We start from the raw sequence: 17700 nt of genomic DNA, 5'->3' as shown, positions 1-17700 counted from the left end.
TACCAAAAATTTCATGTGATCTAGAAGGCCAAGCCATAGACAGAACAGAAAAACAGAAGGCGATGATCGATGAATTGTTTACAAGAAATTTGTAGGTTATGTCTATAGCATGGTAGTATCGTCTTTTAAAATATTGTCTTTTCAGTTCACCAAGAAATATTAAGTTAAAAATAAGCACATTCCTTTCTCTCCATAATGAAGGTGACAAGGTGAGTGGTTTGAATTAATTACCATGTATGACTTTTTATACTTACTACCAAAGGGTATAAATGAGTATAATCTAGGTATAAAATACAAGGATTTAATGAATCAATAAATATATTCTACCTTAATCAACGAAAAATTTCTATAAATTACTTTTCAAATGATTTCCGTGTAAAAACATGAGTATAAAACTAGCCGGACAGAAAACCATGTTTTTTGTTATTAAATATGGTTTCCCGGCTGGGATCTCATGACGACATCTATCCAGTTCTCTAGTCTTTGATGAAGAAAAAGGAATAAGGGAGGATCATCTCATGAATGGCGCAATAAGCTCCGACCTGGTCGGTCGAGTGGTCTGGAGAGTTACAACTTTTATTCTGCCTGCACTGCTTGGCCAAATACTTGTGTCAGACCGATAGATATAAATGTTTAATCAACCACACCCTCATTCCATTACCTTTGCACAAGTCAGTAGCTTATGGGAATTATCTGAAATAAAAAATAATTTATACCCCGCGACACGCTCTGTGATCACTAGGTGTCCTAGCTTTGTGAGAAGGTTGTGATAAAGGTGAAAGTCGAAATAGAGAAAACACTATTTATCTTGTGTTGTAGCCTAATGTAAGGCTAAACGCATCGTGGGGAAATGTGATACAGGTACCTCAATGTGAAACAAATATAAATATATTGTGTTAAGGGACACCCGCATATGAGGAGATTGAGTAGGAGGTTTACCTCTACCCCCTCACTCTATGGGTGCCCCAAAACACTTGTATTTGTTTCAAATTTTGACCTCTATCTCCTCTCTATGCGTTTACCTTAATATGGCTTTACCTTCCGGCAGTCGCGATGTTGTAAAAAGTACAACAGTGTCAGTTTTTTTACTGCACAAAACTATTGAATGGTGTGGTGTCAGTGAATGAGTCACCTATGCATACCAAAACTTTCATCTCATCACTCCACTGAGTTGCAGTATCAACCGAGCAATGGTTCAGTCTTTAGGTGCCATTCAGTCGCGACAGTGCATAAGTCGCACTGTGCATAAGATAGGGAAAGACTGTATACCGGGACTGTAAACGAACCAATAACACAGAATTGATGGCTTTGCTTGATGTACCTTATGAAATGGTAATCATCCAAATGTTCATAGGCGTAAAATAATCCAAGAAGATGGAAAAAGTATTTATACAATAATTAATTAATATGTTTTGACAGTAAACAGAGTACATAACACCTGGAAAATTGGATGATGTAAAAATACAACACGCGACTGCTCGTGTGATTGAGTAGGGTGCGACTACCGTAAGGTAAACCCATTCTAGGATATCTGAACACTGTAAAGAATAGTAAATTCTCAGTACTTGAACACCAGAGCAATTGAAGAAATGGTTCAATCTTTGTATCGTAGTTATTCTTGATTATTATATTTCTAAAGAAATTTGGTAACAAAGAAATGAAAAACTTTTTTATTAGAAAATGTTTTCATAAAAAATAATTCTCATTGTTTTTGTTGCAGGAAAAATAAGGACCCTAATATACTTAGCAATTTTGAAGTGAGTGTAAATATTTCTATTTAAGATAATGTTAAGTATCTGATAGGTATCCTACTAAATTAAACCTAGGGGTAATACAACTTCGAGTGATCACCTCAGTGGGGTATCGTGAGAACTGTCGACCCATCTTTGTGCAACTGGGGCATCCTCACGATCTACAACCAGTACATACTCTTCTGTTTTCTGCATGTCAAGGACACCTAGAGCAGTCAAGTCCTTAGATCGGACCTGCACGGATATAATACAAGGAGGAGGCTTTTGCAATGGATATTCCACGCTGCAGAACAAGTATAAAAAACGACTCTTTCCCTATTCTTGCCCTTCGCTTGTTCAACGACCTACCTGTCAATGTGAGGAATCTGCAAAGAAGTGACTTCAAAATTGAAATATTGACGTGGCTGAAGAATAACCCATTCCACAGCATTCCACATTTCGATGCACACAAGGACAACATAGCCTGACCTGCCATCTTAGAAGTAATTTCATGATGCAATCTCTCCAGTTCACTGGTCATTGACGAAGAAAAAGGAATAAGAATATCCCAGGATTACGCATGAAAATATTTTTGATTTTCCATTACAACAAAATAAATAATCACTTTTTGCTATTAGAAAAAACGACTAGCAGTCAGATATTTTACAATTTTAAATGAATTAATCACTCACTGTGGCAACGAGATCTTTCGGCAGGTCCGCCATCTTCTTGGTTGTTTCTAGGTTTCTTCCTTCTAGGTTTCTCTTCTTGGTTTCTTCATCGCCAGCTTCTAGACAACCAAGAAGATGGCGGACCTGCCGAAAGATCTCGTTGTCACAGTGAGTGATTAATTCATTTACTGTAAAATTTCTGACTGCTAGTCGTTTTTTCTAATAGCAAACATCACTGTTAATAATAAGCAGTTCGAGATGGAAAACAACATTGAAGAAAAATAAAAAACTTTCATGTCCATATTCAGCAATAGTTTGAAAGTCAACAATATTTGAATTTGAAATTAAAATTGTTCATCACTTCAATTCCTATTCCTGAAAATTGTTATTTTTTCAGGTTTACAAGCTGTTGAATGAACTAAAATCGGGCAGTGGCACTCAAGGACATTCCAGTAATTTGGCGACAATTGTTTATGAGGTAAGTAATTGAATCCACATACTTCTGCAATTCAATTGAAACGTTTTCCTTTATTTACTTTATTAACCCTATGTGTCTGCACTTTTTAAAAGATAATAGATAAGATAATTTTGAATAAAATTTAGAATTTAGAAATAGGCCGGCACATCTAGAAAATACCTGAGTCTATACCTAATTCATGCAGGTGAACGGGCTAGAGTCAAGAAAACTTCAATTAATCTTGCCATGCCTGATTTAATAGGTTTATACTATAGAAAATCACTACAATTTGAAATAATTGAAAAATACAAACAGTTTCAATAAACATTGGCAACTAAAATCGAACAACAGAAACAACAATTTCATGTTACTTTGTTGACATTCTTCATCTGATTCGGGGGCGCATTACTATCCCCGTTTAGATAGCAATACGTCACAAAACCAAACAAGATCAGTCATAAAATAACCAATCAATTTCAACATGAAATTACTCAAGAAAGAAAAAACCCGTTGAACCCAAATTTCGTCGATAGTAACCCATATAACCCTTCATAATAATTTTGAATCCCACTTTTTATTGACATTCTCGAATGAACCTTTGTTTCACTACACTGCACTTTCGTTGGTCTGTACGTTGCTTTATCGTCGGGGTACAGTACCTGTTTTTGGCGGTGAGCTTTTACCGGTGAATTTGGCTTGACGGCGACGTCCTCTTACGTCCCTAGACCTGTCGTCTGAACGGGTGTCTTGAAGCGGTTTTACATAAAGTTGCGGAACCAAAGGGGTGGTAGTACAAGAAGTTGGTTTGGGGACACACATGAACGCTGTAAATAAATGTATTACAGCATTAATTTCTAACTCTTCCTACAATTCATCAAAAGCTAAAACAGGAGTTTATTCTGTTATTAATTTAGATTTTATCTTGACGTTCTGATTTCATTCTCAAAATTTAACAGATTTAAAACAAATTTACTTGCCAGAGTGTCATTAATCTACAATGCAACTTTATGAAAACACTCGTAATAAATTAATATAATGCTTTTAGAAAAATGAATACTTCATTAATTATGATGTTAACTTTTATGATATTTTTCGTTTGGTTTGCAAAATCAAATATAATTTTTCATATAGTAGCTCGGCTAGTATTGTTGGAAACTTGTGCGCTAGCCAACATTTATTTTATCTATTAATTATGAACTTTAGGACGCAATCCAAGTGTAAATAACGGGCATTTGCCCAAATCTGCTCAGAACCTTAATTAAAAATGAACATTCCAGAGTTTATGATTTGATTTACCTACAAATACAAGTCCAAAAACTAGTATCAACTGAAATTATGAATTTATCACCTAATAAAACAAGACACTTTATAACACAATAAAAGAAAAAAATATTAAAATTTGAACATTCATTAATATTAATTTCCGGAGAAGAAAAACTTTCTTCTTCATCTATTAAGATTTCTATCATAAAAAATTTACTAAATCATTCAAAGCCTTAATGACATAAGAAAACAGAGTCTGAAAAATATAAATTAAAAAATATCATAAACTCAATATGAACAATTCTTAAAAGTTTCATTCCAATTTAAAGGCTATCTTCCTGACTTGAAGCAATACTCTACGATAATATATCTCCAGAAACAATAACTCAAATGTAACGTAACTGAAAACTTTCCATACTTCTGTAGAAAAAAATTTATAAGTATCTTCCATCACTAATAAAATCAAAAGGATTATTCTCAATCAATATTATTAACTTGAAAAATAACAGGCTTTGTTGATAAAATCTTTTGATTGAAGTTTCACTTAATTAATTTCCCTAAATTATATTTTAACCTTAGTTTACGTACCTTAGCGGTTATTTGAAGAAACAATTATTCGTACATGATGAAGAAACACAATTAAACCTTTCAGGACATGGCACTACTAGAAAATTTAATAAAAAAAAACTAGCTCCTACATTAATTAATAAAATAAACTAATAAACTTGCCCAAAAAGGGCGAAACATAGTGACTACATCTTTACTCTCGTAGTGCTCCTAGCAAAGTGTCCTCCGGAACGTAATCTGGTCTCTCGACTCGGGAATCCCCACTACTGTATTTAGAAACAGGTCTCCTATTGGGCGAATGGAATCAATTTGACCAATCGTCGCGTAGCTTCTACAGCCTTTGGACCAAATAGTAACTGCAAAATCGGTAGTTTGTTATAATTTCAATGCTTGCTGTTTTCCCAACTTATCGCATTTTATGTCGCGACAAGAAGGCTAAGTTTTAGAGATAATTCCATAATCTACATTCCTCGACGACTCGGAGCCACAATTTTTAAATATCTATCATGGGAAACTCGAAGTCATGGCCGTTCATAATAGAGAGAGAAAATAATTTATTTCGCTAACTCACTTACAATAATGGCTCTAGTCTATTGCGTATTAAATTTACTATTATAACTTGGGAAAAGGCCTGAATTAAAGAGAGTGCCCGGCACACCTACTTGAATATCAAATAATACGCATATATAATGGAGTATCGAATAAAAACACAATGTGTTGTCTTTTCTTATGGTAATGTTTTATTTTCACACCACCTTGGGTTTTCCATGATCAAGGCATGCCCAGGACTTGAGTCTCCTCTTAAACTCACTGTCACTAATGACGCACAGATGGAAGTAGCATATTAAACATTTCAATAGCGATATTTGGATAACAGTTTTGAGCCTTACTTAGCCTACATCGAGGAACATTGACGTCGAGAGCATTTCGAAGTGAGTAGGCACTCTGCAACCCCCTCAAATTCACTGTCAGATTGGTATTCCTAATACCAACCTGGGAAGCAAAGATAAACTGGCTAAAAACTGTGAGAATCCCGAGTCTGGCGAAGAGTGGCCTACAGTGCTCCAGATGACCACTGGATGACAATATCCGAACTGCCTTCTTCTGCAGCAGAAGAATACTCTCACAGTGTGAAGAGTGTCCCCACAGCAGTATTCCATAGATAATGTGGCTATGGAACAGTGAATAATAGGCCATAAGTAAATGCTCCTCAATCAGCAAGCAATAGAATAGAATAAGTTAATTCACCAATAAATACATTTCATTGTACATTAGGTGTCGTCAAAAATAAAATCCTAGCTATAAAACTAACTGAAAATTCGATGAACCACACATAATCATCACTTAAAATAAGTATTTATCACATCCAAGACAAATTGGAAATTTCTTCTACATTGTATAATGTTTTCTGTTAGCAGCTTTTTATATTGAACATGTTGAACCTTTTGGTAGCCGTTGAAAGACTTTTGTCGAACCCTTATTGAAATATTATTGTGAAATATATTGTAGCCCCATATGTAAAATATTATTTTTCTGTTCTTGATTAAAACCATTATCTTATTTAGTTTATTGAAGACTTCAAACCTTACTTGAATCCCCCTCTGTCTTTGATGAGTTGAACTAATTTTATCAAATTAATCAGATTGATTTAATTGAAACAATTTTGTCAAATACTTTCAACCCTTTTCGAATAACAAAATAGAAAAAATATTTTTTATATCTCTCTGTTAGGCTAGGCATACACCAGTTAGTCAAGACAAGACATGGTTAGACACATGACTTCACATAGTTGCTTATTACGCAACTCACACTGATTAGTCATTCTTTATTCTTTATTCATTCATACAATAAGTTCATTATCAAAATGATAGGGAGAGGAAAATAAGGTAACCTTGTGCTATTCTTCTTCCAAATTTAGATAACACGTAGTCCAAAATATTATACATGTAATCTCATTGCAATTAGACATGTCTTCATAAGCAACTATGTGGAGTATTGTGACTGAACGTGTCTGATCATGTCTTGTTTTGTCTTGACTAACTGGTGTGTGCCTAGCCTTACTAATTTTTTCAATCATTTTCATTTCAGACTTCTCATTACCTTCAAGACGAGCCTTGTAGTAAGCAGACCGCTTCTAATATCGATAGGATGCTCACATATCTCGACCAATTTTCCTGTCCAGTTGACAAAAATGGAAAAACTGATGATCGTCAACAATGTGCCTAGTACCAGCTTGGAATTATCTTTGGTAATTATCAATACATTTAAAAAATTTAATTCGAACTTTTTGGGCAGTTGTCTGTCTTTTCTAAATAGGCTATATTTTATTTGTTTGCTTCATTCAATAAATTAATGCAACAAAATATCAAGTGTAATTGAATATTGTATTCTATAGGGACTGAACTACATACAGACAAAAGAAAATCCGTGTTAAAACATAAATGATAAAAGTGACTAAGCGAATTTGCTCGATGAAAAAATGTGCGTTCAGTCACTACATCCGTAAACAAAGCCGTAGTGCGTTCGTGTGACGTCAGCACAGGTAGGGCTCCTACACAATAAAAACACTAGCTGATATTGATCAGCTGAAATCAACACACTTCTATTGGTGTAGGAACCCTACCTGTGCTGACGTCACACGAATGCACTACGGCTTTGTTTACGGATGTAGTGACTGAACGCACATTTTTTTCATCGAGCAAATTCGCTTAGTCACTTTTATGTTTTAACAAGGATTTTATTTTGTCTGTATGTTTGTATGTAACACATTTACGGCCAGACGCGTTGATAGAATTCTATGAGATTTTGCAGGAATATTCCGCAGGAAACTGCGCGTCGATGTATACACAAGGTTCTTTGAAATTTTGCATTTTAAGGATTGTATGAAAGGAAAAGGAATTTCCTCCATACTCTGATATCACTGTATATCATCATAGAGAAACAATAACATAAGTAGATATCCCATGGTATAGGGCGTTTATGTCGCAACTTCTACTGTTATCTCAAGCTGATAGTCCACGTAATTCTTTCCTTTGAAGCTTTATGACGCTGGTAGTCTCTCATATTGTGCCGTTCATACACTCTTACCCGGTCAAAACAGTAAAAATCGACAATAATCGGCTTGAGATAACAGTAAAAGTTGCGACATAAACGCCCTATACCATGGGATATCTACTTACGCTATTGTTTCTCTATGATATCATCTTCTCCGATGATAGGATTAATCAGACTACAGAATTATTCATGATCAATCAGCTGACAAGTGGATTATTCATGCATGCATTACACAGATGTCTGGAGAAGCCGTGTTTATTTTTACAGCTGAATAATGTGAAGAAAATGTTCATCATCTTCACCATGTTTAAAATTTTATTTAGAAAATAATGACAGATATTTTGGAGTAAGACTGGCACCGCTTGTACTAGAACAGGTGACACCGGATACTTGTGGATGAGAAAACTGCGTGAGGTCTACTGTTCACAGAACTACTTGTAGAGAATAGATGGCATAAGGAGATATCCCGTGGTATTGGGCGTTTGTGTTCCATATTTCATTGCTTCTCCAAGCTGATAGTCGTTAGTTATTTTTCGTGACGCTGGTAGTCTCTCATACTGTGCCGTTCGTATACTCTCACCCGGCCAAGACAGTAATAACTGACAGTAGTCGACAGTAATCGGCTTGAGTTAACAAAGAATTGGCTTGAAATTTGGAACATAAACGACCTATACAATGGGATATCTTATTATGCTATCTTTTCTCAATTATATTATACTAGCCGTCAGGCTCGCTTCGCTCGCCATATCCGTCTAGCCAGGAGGCTCCGCCCCCTGGACCCCCGACTGGATCGTCCAGAAATGAGATCAGCGGGCTCGCTTCGCTCGCCTGCATTTTTCATTTGAGCATGCTTCATTCCATCAGAAAGTCAAAGTACTGAGAAAACGCAGAAAAGCTGAGAAAAACGCTGATTTTGGGCGTATCTTTGATGAAATATTAAAGTCACCTCATCACAACATTTTTAGACCCTACCTAAACCTCTGTCTAAAATTTGGACATTTTCTGTCTATTACTTGATAAAAGAAATGAAAAAACGCAAAAAACCGCTAATTTTGGGCGTATCTTTGGCGTTATTTCAAATTCCTTCTAACACAACATTATTACACCCTAGCTTAGCTTCTGTAATAAATTTTGAGCAATTTCTGTTCATTTGTTCTCGATAAATCTGAGAAAAAAGCAAAAAAACGCTGGAAAAACGCGAATTTTGGGCGTATCTTTGACGTTATTGCAAATTCCTTCTAACACAACATTATTACACCCTAGCTGAGCATCTGTACTAAATTTGAACATTTTCTGTCCATTTGTTCTCGATAAAGCTGAGAAAGCGCTAAAAATCCTGGAAAAATGCAGATTTTGGGCGTATCTTTGGAATTTTTTCCAAATCCGTTCTTTGAGCGCCTCTAAAGGGCCAACTGAACATACCTACCAAATTTGAACGTTTTTGGTCCGGTAGATTTTTAGTTCTGCGAGTGAGTGAGTCAGTCAGTGAGTGAGTGAATGAGTGCCATTTCGCTTTTATATATATATAGATAGAAGAAGATACAGAGTCGATTAATTTCATCAACAAACGCCGTATATCATGATTCGGGTGTATGTCACTCACTGAAGGTCTGCAGTTTGAAATTAGTTACCGTACATTGAAACACATTTTTTAATAAATTGGTATAAATGTTTTATCACAGAAGAGAACTTCAAATGAAAAACATAACTAATGTCAGACAATAACTAATGAAAAACGGCTTGATGAACAAGCCGTGGTCACTTACACCATACTTAAACTATAGGACCTTTATCAAGTGCCACCTTTAATAGCTGACGCACTCTCCATGATTCGCATGCTATCTTTTCACTATTGATTCCTCTGCTTCCACATTGTGTAAATATTTATTTATAAAAAAATAAAATATAATTTATAAAGTCCTGCTTTAGATTCTAATTAATTTGTTTTGTTTCAGGCTGTCAAGTACGCTGATGAACGTCTGGACGAAGAACAAATTGAACAAATCACTAAAACTGTTACACAAGAATTTAGTAATTGCTTCGCTGAATAAAGGGTTTGTCTTGCAATTATGTTTACTTTATTTCATCCATCCTAATCAAAATTTTCCAGGAAAATTTTTCTTCTGTTGCTCAAGATGTCCACTCGAGTCTTTGGGCCGTAAAAGGCCCGCCGCAAAGTAGACCCACGCTAATCCATGAAAAGCAACCCACGCCGTGGGATGTTTTGTAAACCATTGCTATAGAATTATTCATAATCAATCAGCTGACAAGTGGATTATTCATTGCATGTATCACACAGATGTCTGGAGAAGCCTAATATTCTAATAGCCTAATATATCTGGAGACACAAATATTCATCAATTCGATGTGTCATAGATTGGAAAGCAGACTATTGAAAACAATGGTTTACAAGACATTCCACGGCGTGGGTTGCTTTTCGTGGATTAGCGTGGGTCTACTTTGCGGCAGGCCTTAAATGTACGTTGTTTAGTTGAGAATACTACTTGATTGCTAAGCAACTACGTATTAGCTTAGTACAATAAGCAACTAAGTCGTAATATATGTGAACAAAATTTGGACTTGAACTTTCAACAATTAAAATTATTCAAATTATCATTTATTTGATAATGTTTTTAAAATTTGGAAATAGTTTCTTTATTATAAAGAATAGTTTTGGGCCAAGCCTGTTGTTTTTTAATCCCAATCATACTCATAATATGATCTGTACTTTTATTCACAAATAAATAAATGATCGTCAAGCAACGTTTATAAATTTAGCCCTTCAACCTTTAAATTTAGCACTTTTGAGATCTACGGTATAATGGCAGCATAAATAATCTTCAAGCAACGTTTATAAATTTAGCCCTTCAACCTTTAAATTTAGCACTTTTGAGATCTACGGTATAATGGCAGCATAAATAATCTTCAAGCAACGTTTATAAATTTAGCCCTTCAACCTTTAAATTTAGCACTTTTGAGATCTACGGTATAATGGCAGCATAAATAATCTTCAAGCAACGTTTATAAATTTAGACCTTCAACCTTTAAATTTAGCACTTTTGAGATCTACGGTATAATGACAGCAAAAATAATCTTCAAGCAACGTTTATAAATTTAGCCCTTCAACCTTTAAATTTAGTCCTTCAATCATCAAATTTAGCCCTTTTGAGGTCTACGGTATAATGGCAGCATAAATAATCTTCAAGCAACATTTATTTTTGTATTTTAGATTGTGATTTGGTGTAGAAATTTAAATGGACATAACCTATAATATTTGGACAATTTAAAACTAAATTAGGAAATTGAAGAAGTTTTAGGCAATAGCCTGTTTTTTCTTTTCCGATTCTTGTATTTTTTTTTTTTGCTAACCTTATAAATAAATAAATAAATTTATAAATTTAGCTCTTCAACCTTTAAATTTAGCCCTTCAATCTTCAAATTAGCCCTTTTGAGGTCTACGGTATAATGACAGCATAAATAATCTTCAAGCAACGTTTATAAATTTAGCCCTTCAGCCTTTAAATCTAGTTCTTCAATCTTAAAATCTAGCCCTTTTGAGGTCTACGGTATAATGGCAGCATAAATAATCTTCAAGCAACGTTTATAAATTTAGCCCTTCAACCTTTAAATTTAGCCCTTCAATCTTCAAATTTAGCCCTTTTGAGGTCTACGGTATAATGGCAGCATAAATAATCTTCAAGCAACGTTTATAAATTTAGCCCTTCAACCTTTAAATTAGCCCTTCAATCTTCAAATTTAGCCCTTTTGAGGTCTACGGTATAATGGCAGCATAAATAATCTTCAAGCAACGTTTATAAATTTAGCCCTTCAACCTTAAATTTAGCCCTTCAATCTTCAAATTTAGCCCTTTTGAGGTCTACGGTATAATGGCAGCATAATAATCTTCAAGCAACGTTTATAAATTTAGCCTTCAACCTTTAAATTTAGCCCTTCAATCTTCAAATTTAGCCCTTTTGAGGTCTACGGTATAATGGCAGCATAAATAATCTCAAGCAACGTTTATAAATTAGCCCTTCAACCTTTAAATTTAGCCCTTCAATCTTCAAATTTAGCCCTTTTGAGGTCTACGGTATAATGGCAGCATAAATAATCTTCAAGCAACGTTTATAAATTTAGCCCTTCAACCTTTAAATTTAGCCCTTCAATCTTCAAATTTAGCCCTTTTGAGGTCTACGGTATAATGGCAGCATAAATAATCTTCAAGCAACGTTTATAAATTTAGCCCTTCAACCTTTAAATTTAGCCCTTCAATCTTCAAATTTAGCCCTTTTGAGGTCTACGGTATAATGGCAGCATAAATAATCTTCAAGCAACGTTTATAAATTTAGCCCTTCAACCTTTAAATTTAGCCCTTCAATCTTCAAATTTAGCCCTTTTGAGGTCTACGGTATAATGGCAGCATAAATAATCTTCAAGCAACGTTTATAAATTTAGCCCTTCAACCTTAAATTTAGCCCTTCAATCTTCAAATTTAGCCCTTTTGAGGTCTACGGTATAATGGCAGCATAAATAATCTTCAAGCAACGTTTATAAATTTAGCCCTTCAACCTTTAAATTTAGCCCTTCAATCTTCAAATTTAGCCCTTTTGAGGTCTACGGTATAATGGCAGCATAAATAATCTTCAAGCAACGTTTATAAATTTAGCCCTTCAACCTTTAAATTTAGCCCTTCAATCTTCAAATTTAGCCCTTTTGAGGTCTACGGTATAATGGCAGCATAAATAATCTTCAAGCAACGTTTATAAATTTAGACCTTCAACCTTTAAATTTAGCCCTTTTGAGGTCTACGTTATGATGAGAGCATTCGACTATCATTGGTGTTTCTATCCTTGTCTATCATTCGACAAAGCAGACACTGCTACCCTTTTCTAGCTCCGCAACGTTTCCAGATCGTTTATCAACAATGCAAAAATAAAATAAATACACAAAATCATTAATTTCAATTATGAGAATTTATTATTAAATCATTGAAAAATATGCTTTTATTGAGGATTTAAAAATATAATAATTATTTATTTAAAACAAGAATGAACAGGTTAATGCTACATTAGATATACCAGTATCAGCTATTTTCTATAGAAGGCAGTGGCAAGACAGATAAATTGGCAACGATGTTCCCCTATCTTATTCCACTGCCATTATAACGTGGACCTCACTATAACAGGATCACTAAAATTAAAAAAAATCTCAATAGATCTATGATCGCATCTATTGAACTAGTCATCATTTTATTTTCTGTTTTTTCTTCCATGTACGGTAATAATAGAATCATAAGGTCAGAATACTAATTGGTTACAGAATTCGAATCATATGATTATGTTTACCTTTAGAGTAAGACACAAATATTCATCAATTAGATTTGTAATAGATTGGAAAGCAGACTATTGAACCAGGAAACAAAACGTTTTGAATCAACTTTTGTCGAAAAACCGCTTCAAAACTTAATCTAAATACATGCGGTCTAGAGATTATGTAGAGATGATCATTCAATTTAATTGATTGGATTACGATTTAATAGTAAATCATCAGCAACTCTTAATTATTGAATTCAGTTTCATCAGTTTATTCATTTTATTTTTTATAGATTGATTCAGTGAGTTTCTCAAGAGGCAACATGTCTTCTAAAGCGAGGACACAAAACAAAATCAACAAAACCCTAAATGAGTTGCTGGGAAAGATCGAGAAACCGTCCACTCTCGACAAAGTGGCGTTCTTCGAGGCGGAAGACGAAAACGACCAGCCAAGAACCGCCAGCACCCAGCTTGAAAAGGTAACATTTTCCGTCACCAGACATCCCAAAATCAAAGAATCCAACCTCTACTCAAACGGAGCTGGTAGACAGATAGTCGTGACAGCCAACAAGAAACAACCGTTCATGGTTTCTGAGGACGAACGAGACCGTACCCCGAAGAGGTTGTTGAAGAGTGATAATCTATACTATTGTCCTGTGATGGATATCTCGGAGTTCGGTCAGAAACGGTTTCCAGTGTCGGACCAGCCAAAAGCTGGGATCTTCGACAAGGATCTGATAGACACTGTGAACCGGCTGAAACGAGCCAGTGTGGAGAGTGAGTGCATGTCTTTCTCGCAGTTAGACTATAATTTAAGTGCGGCTAGTTCCTCTAGGGAGTCAATCCCCTCCATCGATAGAGCGCCTTCCCTGTACCATGTGCATCTGAGCGACGAGGAGCTGGATAGGAGGATGATACCCGATGATGAGAGGTTGGTTTTGAGGCTGGAAGAAACCCCGACCATCCAGCTGTTCTCGATCAGGTCGACTGCGGCCGATGTTGATACGATGGAGGGGGCAAGGATTAATGACGCTAACGAGAAGTATTTGAGTGACAACACCCGTATCAAGAAGAATAACGACTCCTTCTCCCAGACCACTTTGGGTTCGAATAAGGTGTGCACCGTCAGCACAAGCCACCCGAGACCTCTAACCGCCAACAAGGCGACATTTTCATCGGTCTGGGACTACATGGACATGGTGAAGACTATACGCAATCGAGTCATCAAGAGAACGAAAGTCACCAAAATGAAGGTGACAGGCAAAGTGGATAAAGTCGAGTATGAAACTCCCGAGATCATAGTTGAGCCAATCAGGTTACAGAATTTCGTGCTGACTGATCCGCGTCGATTCTACTTGAAAGCGATGATGATCGAGCATCTGCTGACCGGAAACAATGCTCAGAGTCGGCAGGAGATGTTCAAAACGTTCCGTGCCGAAGACGAGGACAGTGTGTACAGTTTCAAGCACTTGTGGACCTACAGAACCGCCGAAACTCGATCGAAATCTGTGGCGAGTTTGTCGTGGAACTTGTATGACCCCAACATGCTGGCAGTCGGGTATACGGGTGGCGACAAGTTCTCCAACACGCATGACAGTTTGGTGTGTGTTTGGAATGTGAAGAACCTGGTGCATCCTGAACGAGAGTACACGTTCGAGCTGCGTCTGCGCAGTGTTAGGTTCAGCATAAAACACCCCAACATACTGGCCGTTGCGTTTGAGACCGGCGTCATCAAACTGGTGGACATCTGTACGAGGGAGCTGTTAGTTGTGGGGCGAAACATGTCCAAGGACTGCTCGCTGCAGTACGGCTTGTGCACTGTGGTCTGGGTGGAAGAGGATCTGATGGAGGACCGGTTGATCGAGTGCTTAGGCAACGGACACGTCAACAAGTACATGGATCTACATCTGAAGACTAAGAAGTGTGTGCATCACAGCACCAGGGTCAAGGAGCGGTCCAAATGCAACTCCGACAAAGAAGCTGTGTCAGCAGTTTGTGTCAAGTTCCATCCCGTCCACAGGAACCTCTACATGATGGGCAGTAGCTCAGGCACAGTCTACAAGTGCGATCTACAGAACACGCAGAGTTATCTGGAGAAGTTTGATGCGCACATGGGGCCCATATACTCCATCGAGTACAACCCTGTATCCCCCGTCATTTTCCTGACAAGCGGCGCCGATTGGTGCATACGAATCTGGGCCGAGAAACTTGCAAAGCCTCTGATGGTTCTCACCAGTGGCATGTCCCGGATAACATACGCCGACTGGCATCCGCATGTCCCAACCGTCATCACAAACCTCAACCAGCAGTTGATCGAGGTTTGGGACATTTCTAAGAAGCTGATCAAACCGCAGTTGCAGATCGTGTGTCCCAAGAAGTGTCTGTTCACTCAGTTTTCGTTCTCGATGTTTGGCAACAGTGTGTGTGCTGGCGACACTGGGGGCGACTGCCATGTGTACATGCTGGACATTGCCATCTCCATCGAGTCGCCGTTCCAGTATTTGGCGGTCGCCCTCCTCGAAGCGCTGTCTGCCGACTCTGATCTCAAAGAGGAAGCGATCAAGGTGATTCCTCTGTTGAAAACTCACAAGAAAAACCATGGAAAAACGGTCGGCGTCTGATGTTATATTCACTCAAAATTCTCTAATATTAATTTATTTTGAAGCGCTGTCTGCCGACTCTGATCTCAAAGAGGAAGCGCTCAAAGTAATTCCTCTGTTGAAAACTCACAAGAAAAACCACGGAAAAACGGTTGGCGTCTCATGTTATATTCACTCAAAATTCTCTAATATTAATTTATTTTGTATTTATGTTATTATAGTGAGTTATAGTGGAAAAATAAACGATCAAAATATTTATAAAAAAATCTCTAATATTAATTTATTGTGTATTCATATTATTATAGATAGACAGATAATTGCCTTTATTTAACACACTTTAATATAAATACAGAGTGTTTGATAAGTCACTTCCTATTTTTATACAGATATAATTTCTTTATTTTTTGAACAATTTTATTAAAACTTCATTTATAGATAGATAGATAGATAATTGCCTTTATTTAACACACTTTAATAGAAATACAGAGTGTTTGATAAGTCACTCCCTATTTTTATACAGCTATAATTTCTTTATTTATGAACCAATTTGGTTAGAACTACATTTGTTTGATAGAGCACTCCTTGAGGTTGTGTTTAACACAAATTTTCATTTGTTTCAGTTTAGAAATGCCCCCTCTCTTGATTGTGGAAGAACGAGCCGAAATAGCAGCTCGTTATGAGGTCTGGGGATCTGTGGTGCGAGTGCAAAGGTGGTGGAGGGCTGAACGAGGGATCCATGCAACACTGGATGCAAAAACACTGAGATCTTTCTTAAGAATCGTTGCAACAGAGTAACGTGAAAGACCACTTTCACGAGATCCTTGACGCAGTGATTTCTTAGGGCTCCTCATGAACATTTCACGCGAACTCTGTGAACATTCTCTGCTGTCCTTGACGTTGATGGTCTTCCTGATCGTATTGCATCTGCGACACTCCCTGTTGTTAGCAATTTGGAATAGCAATTTTTAACAGTTTTTGCATCCAGTGTTGCTTGGATCCCTCATTCAGCCCTCCACCACCTTTGTACTCGCACCACAGATCCCCAGACCTCATAACGACTTTAGCTCGTTCTTCCACAGACAAGAGAGGGGACATTTTTAAACTGAAACAAATGAAAATTGGTGTTAAACACAACCTCAAGGAGTGCGCAATTAAAAAAGGAACATACCTGTCAAATTTCATGAAAATCTCCGTAAATGTGCAACATATAAACATTTAAATATTTAAACATTAAGAGAAATGCCAAACCGTCGACTTGAATCTTAGACCTCACTTCGTTCGGTCAATTATTTTATCGCCTATTGAACTGAAAATAAAATAATGTAATCAAAATGTAAACGTAAATGTGCAACATATAAACATTTAAATATTTAAACATTAAGAGAAATGCCAAACCGTCGACTTGAATCTTAGACCTCACTTCGTTCGGTCAATTATTTTATCGCCTATTGAACTGAAAATAAAATAATGTAATCAAAATGTAAAGGAGTTCTTTAGTATTTGTATTAGTACGTCCTTGTGTCCTTGATTGGACTTTCACAAATAAAAAAATCATTAGACTACTGGTAATAATGATAAATATCATAATACTAAGGATTCTCCAAACAAGACTAAAATATATAAATAAAAAAATAGATCTTTGTAACCTTTTTAACATTATTTATTCAATGAATAATTTTATAAAGGGTACTTTAGATTTCTATTTTTATTTATAGTCATAAGTAGTCCTAAAGAAAAATTACAAGACTAAAGGAGATTTACTTTCATATAAATTCAAATAGGCGTTATAGATTTTCTTTGACAAGATTATAAATTATTATTTTCTTTTTGTTTTTCCACTGTAACCAATGACTTTTAATTGCGACGAACAAGAAAAATAAAGTAAAGTAATGAACAAATTAATCCAAGTTGAATATTTTATTTACTGCTGTGAAACAAGACAACCTATTTCGTTATTATTACATTATAATTTGTTAGCTTTGCTAGACGACAATCCTTAATCATTTAAGACTGGTTATCATTAATATAATTATGTATTTTAAAATG

General features: G+C 36.1%; 2 protein-coding genes across 2 annotated transcripts; both read left to right on the top strand.

Moving 5' to 3' along the window:
• The first annotated feature begins 42 nt into the window (after positions 1 to 42).
• Positions 43 to 9810, top strand: LOC111052651 (DNA-directed RNA polymerase III subunit RPC9). The gene is made up of 5 exons (XM_039436463.1): positions 43 to 209; positions 1721 to 1757; positions 2799 to 2879; positions 6777 to 6936; positions 9698 to 9810. The coding sequence occupies exons 1-4, from the start codon at positions 196 to 198 to the stop codon at positions 6912 to 6914; spliced, it is 270 nt and encodes an 89-aa protein (XP_039292397.1). The 5' UTR covers positions 43 to 195; the 3' UTR covers positions 6915 to 6936; positions 9698 to 9810.
• A 3439-nt stretch (positions 9811 to 13249) lies between these two features.
• LOC111054551 (dynein intermediate chain 4, axonemal) lies at positions 13250 to 16014 on the top strand. The gene has a single exon (XM_039436456.1). The coding sequence runs from the start codon at positions 13378 to 13380 to the stop codon at positions 15673 to 15675; it is 2298 nt and encodes a 765-aa protein (XP_039292390.1). The 5' UTR covers positions 13250 to 13377; the 3' UTR covers positions 15676 to 16014.
• The last annotated feature ends 1686 nt before the right edge of the window (positions 16015 to 17700 follow it).

This window comes from Nilaparvata lugens, chromosome 10 (assembly GCF_014356525.2).
Source record: "Nilaparvata lugens isolate BPH chromosome 10, ASM1435652v1, whole genome shotgun sequence".
Lineage (NCBI taxonomy): Eukaryota > Metazoa > Arthropoda > Insecta > Hemiptera > Delphacidae > Nilaparvata > Nilaparvata lugens.
This window is presented reverse-complemented; position numbering and strand designations above follow the sequence as displayed.

What these genes read in the sequence shown, in the direction of transcription:
- LOC111052651 (XM_039436463.1), top strand. An exon ending in ATATACTTAGCAATTTTGAA is followed by an intron (nt 1,758 to 2,798) that starts GTGAGTGTAAAT and finishes TTATTTTTTCAG; the next exon opens with GTTTACAAGCTGTTGAATGA. An exon ending in TGGCGACAATTGTTTATGAG is followed by an intron (nt 2,880 to 6,776) that starts GTAAGTAATTGA and finishes TTTTCATTTCAG; the next exon opens with ACTTCTCATTACCTTCAAGA.
- LOC111054551 (XM_039436456.1), top strand. Translation starts at nt 13,378, where the DNA reads ATGTCTTCTAAAGCGAGGACACAAAACAAAATCAACAAAACCCTAAAT.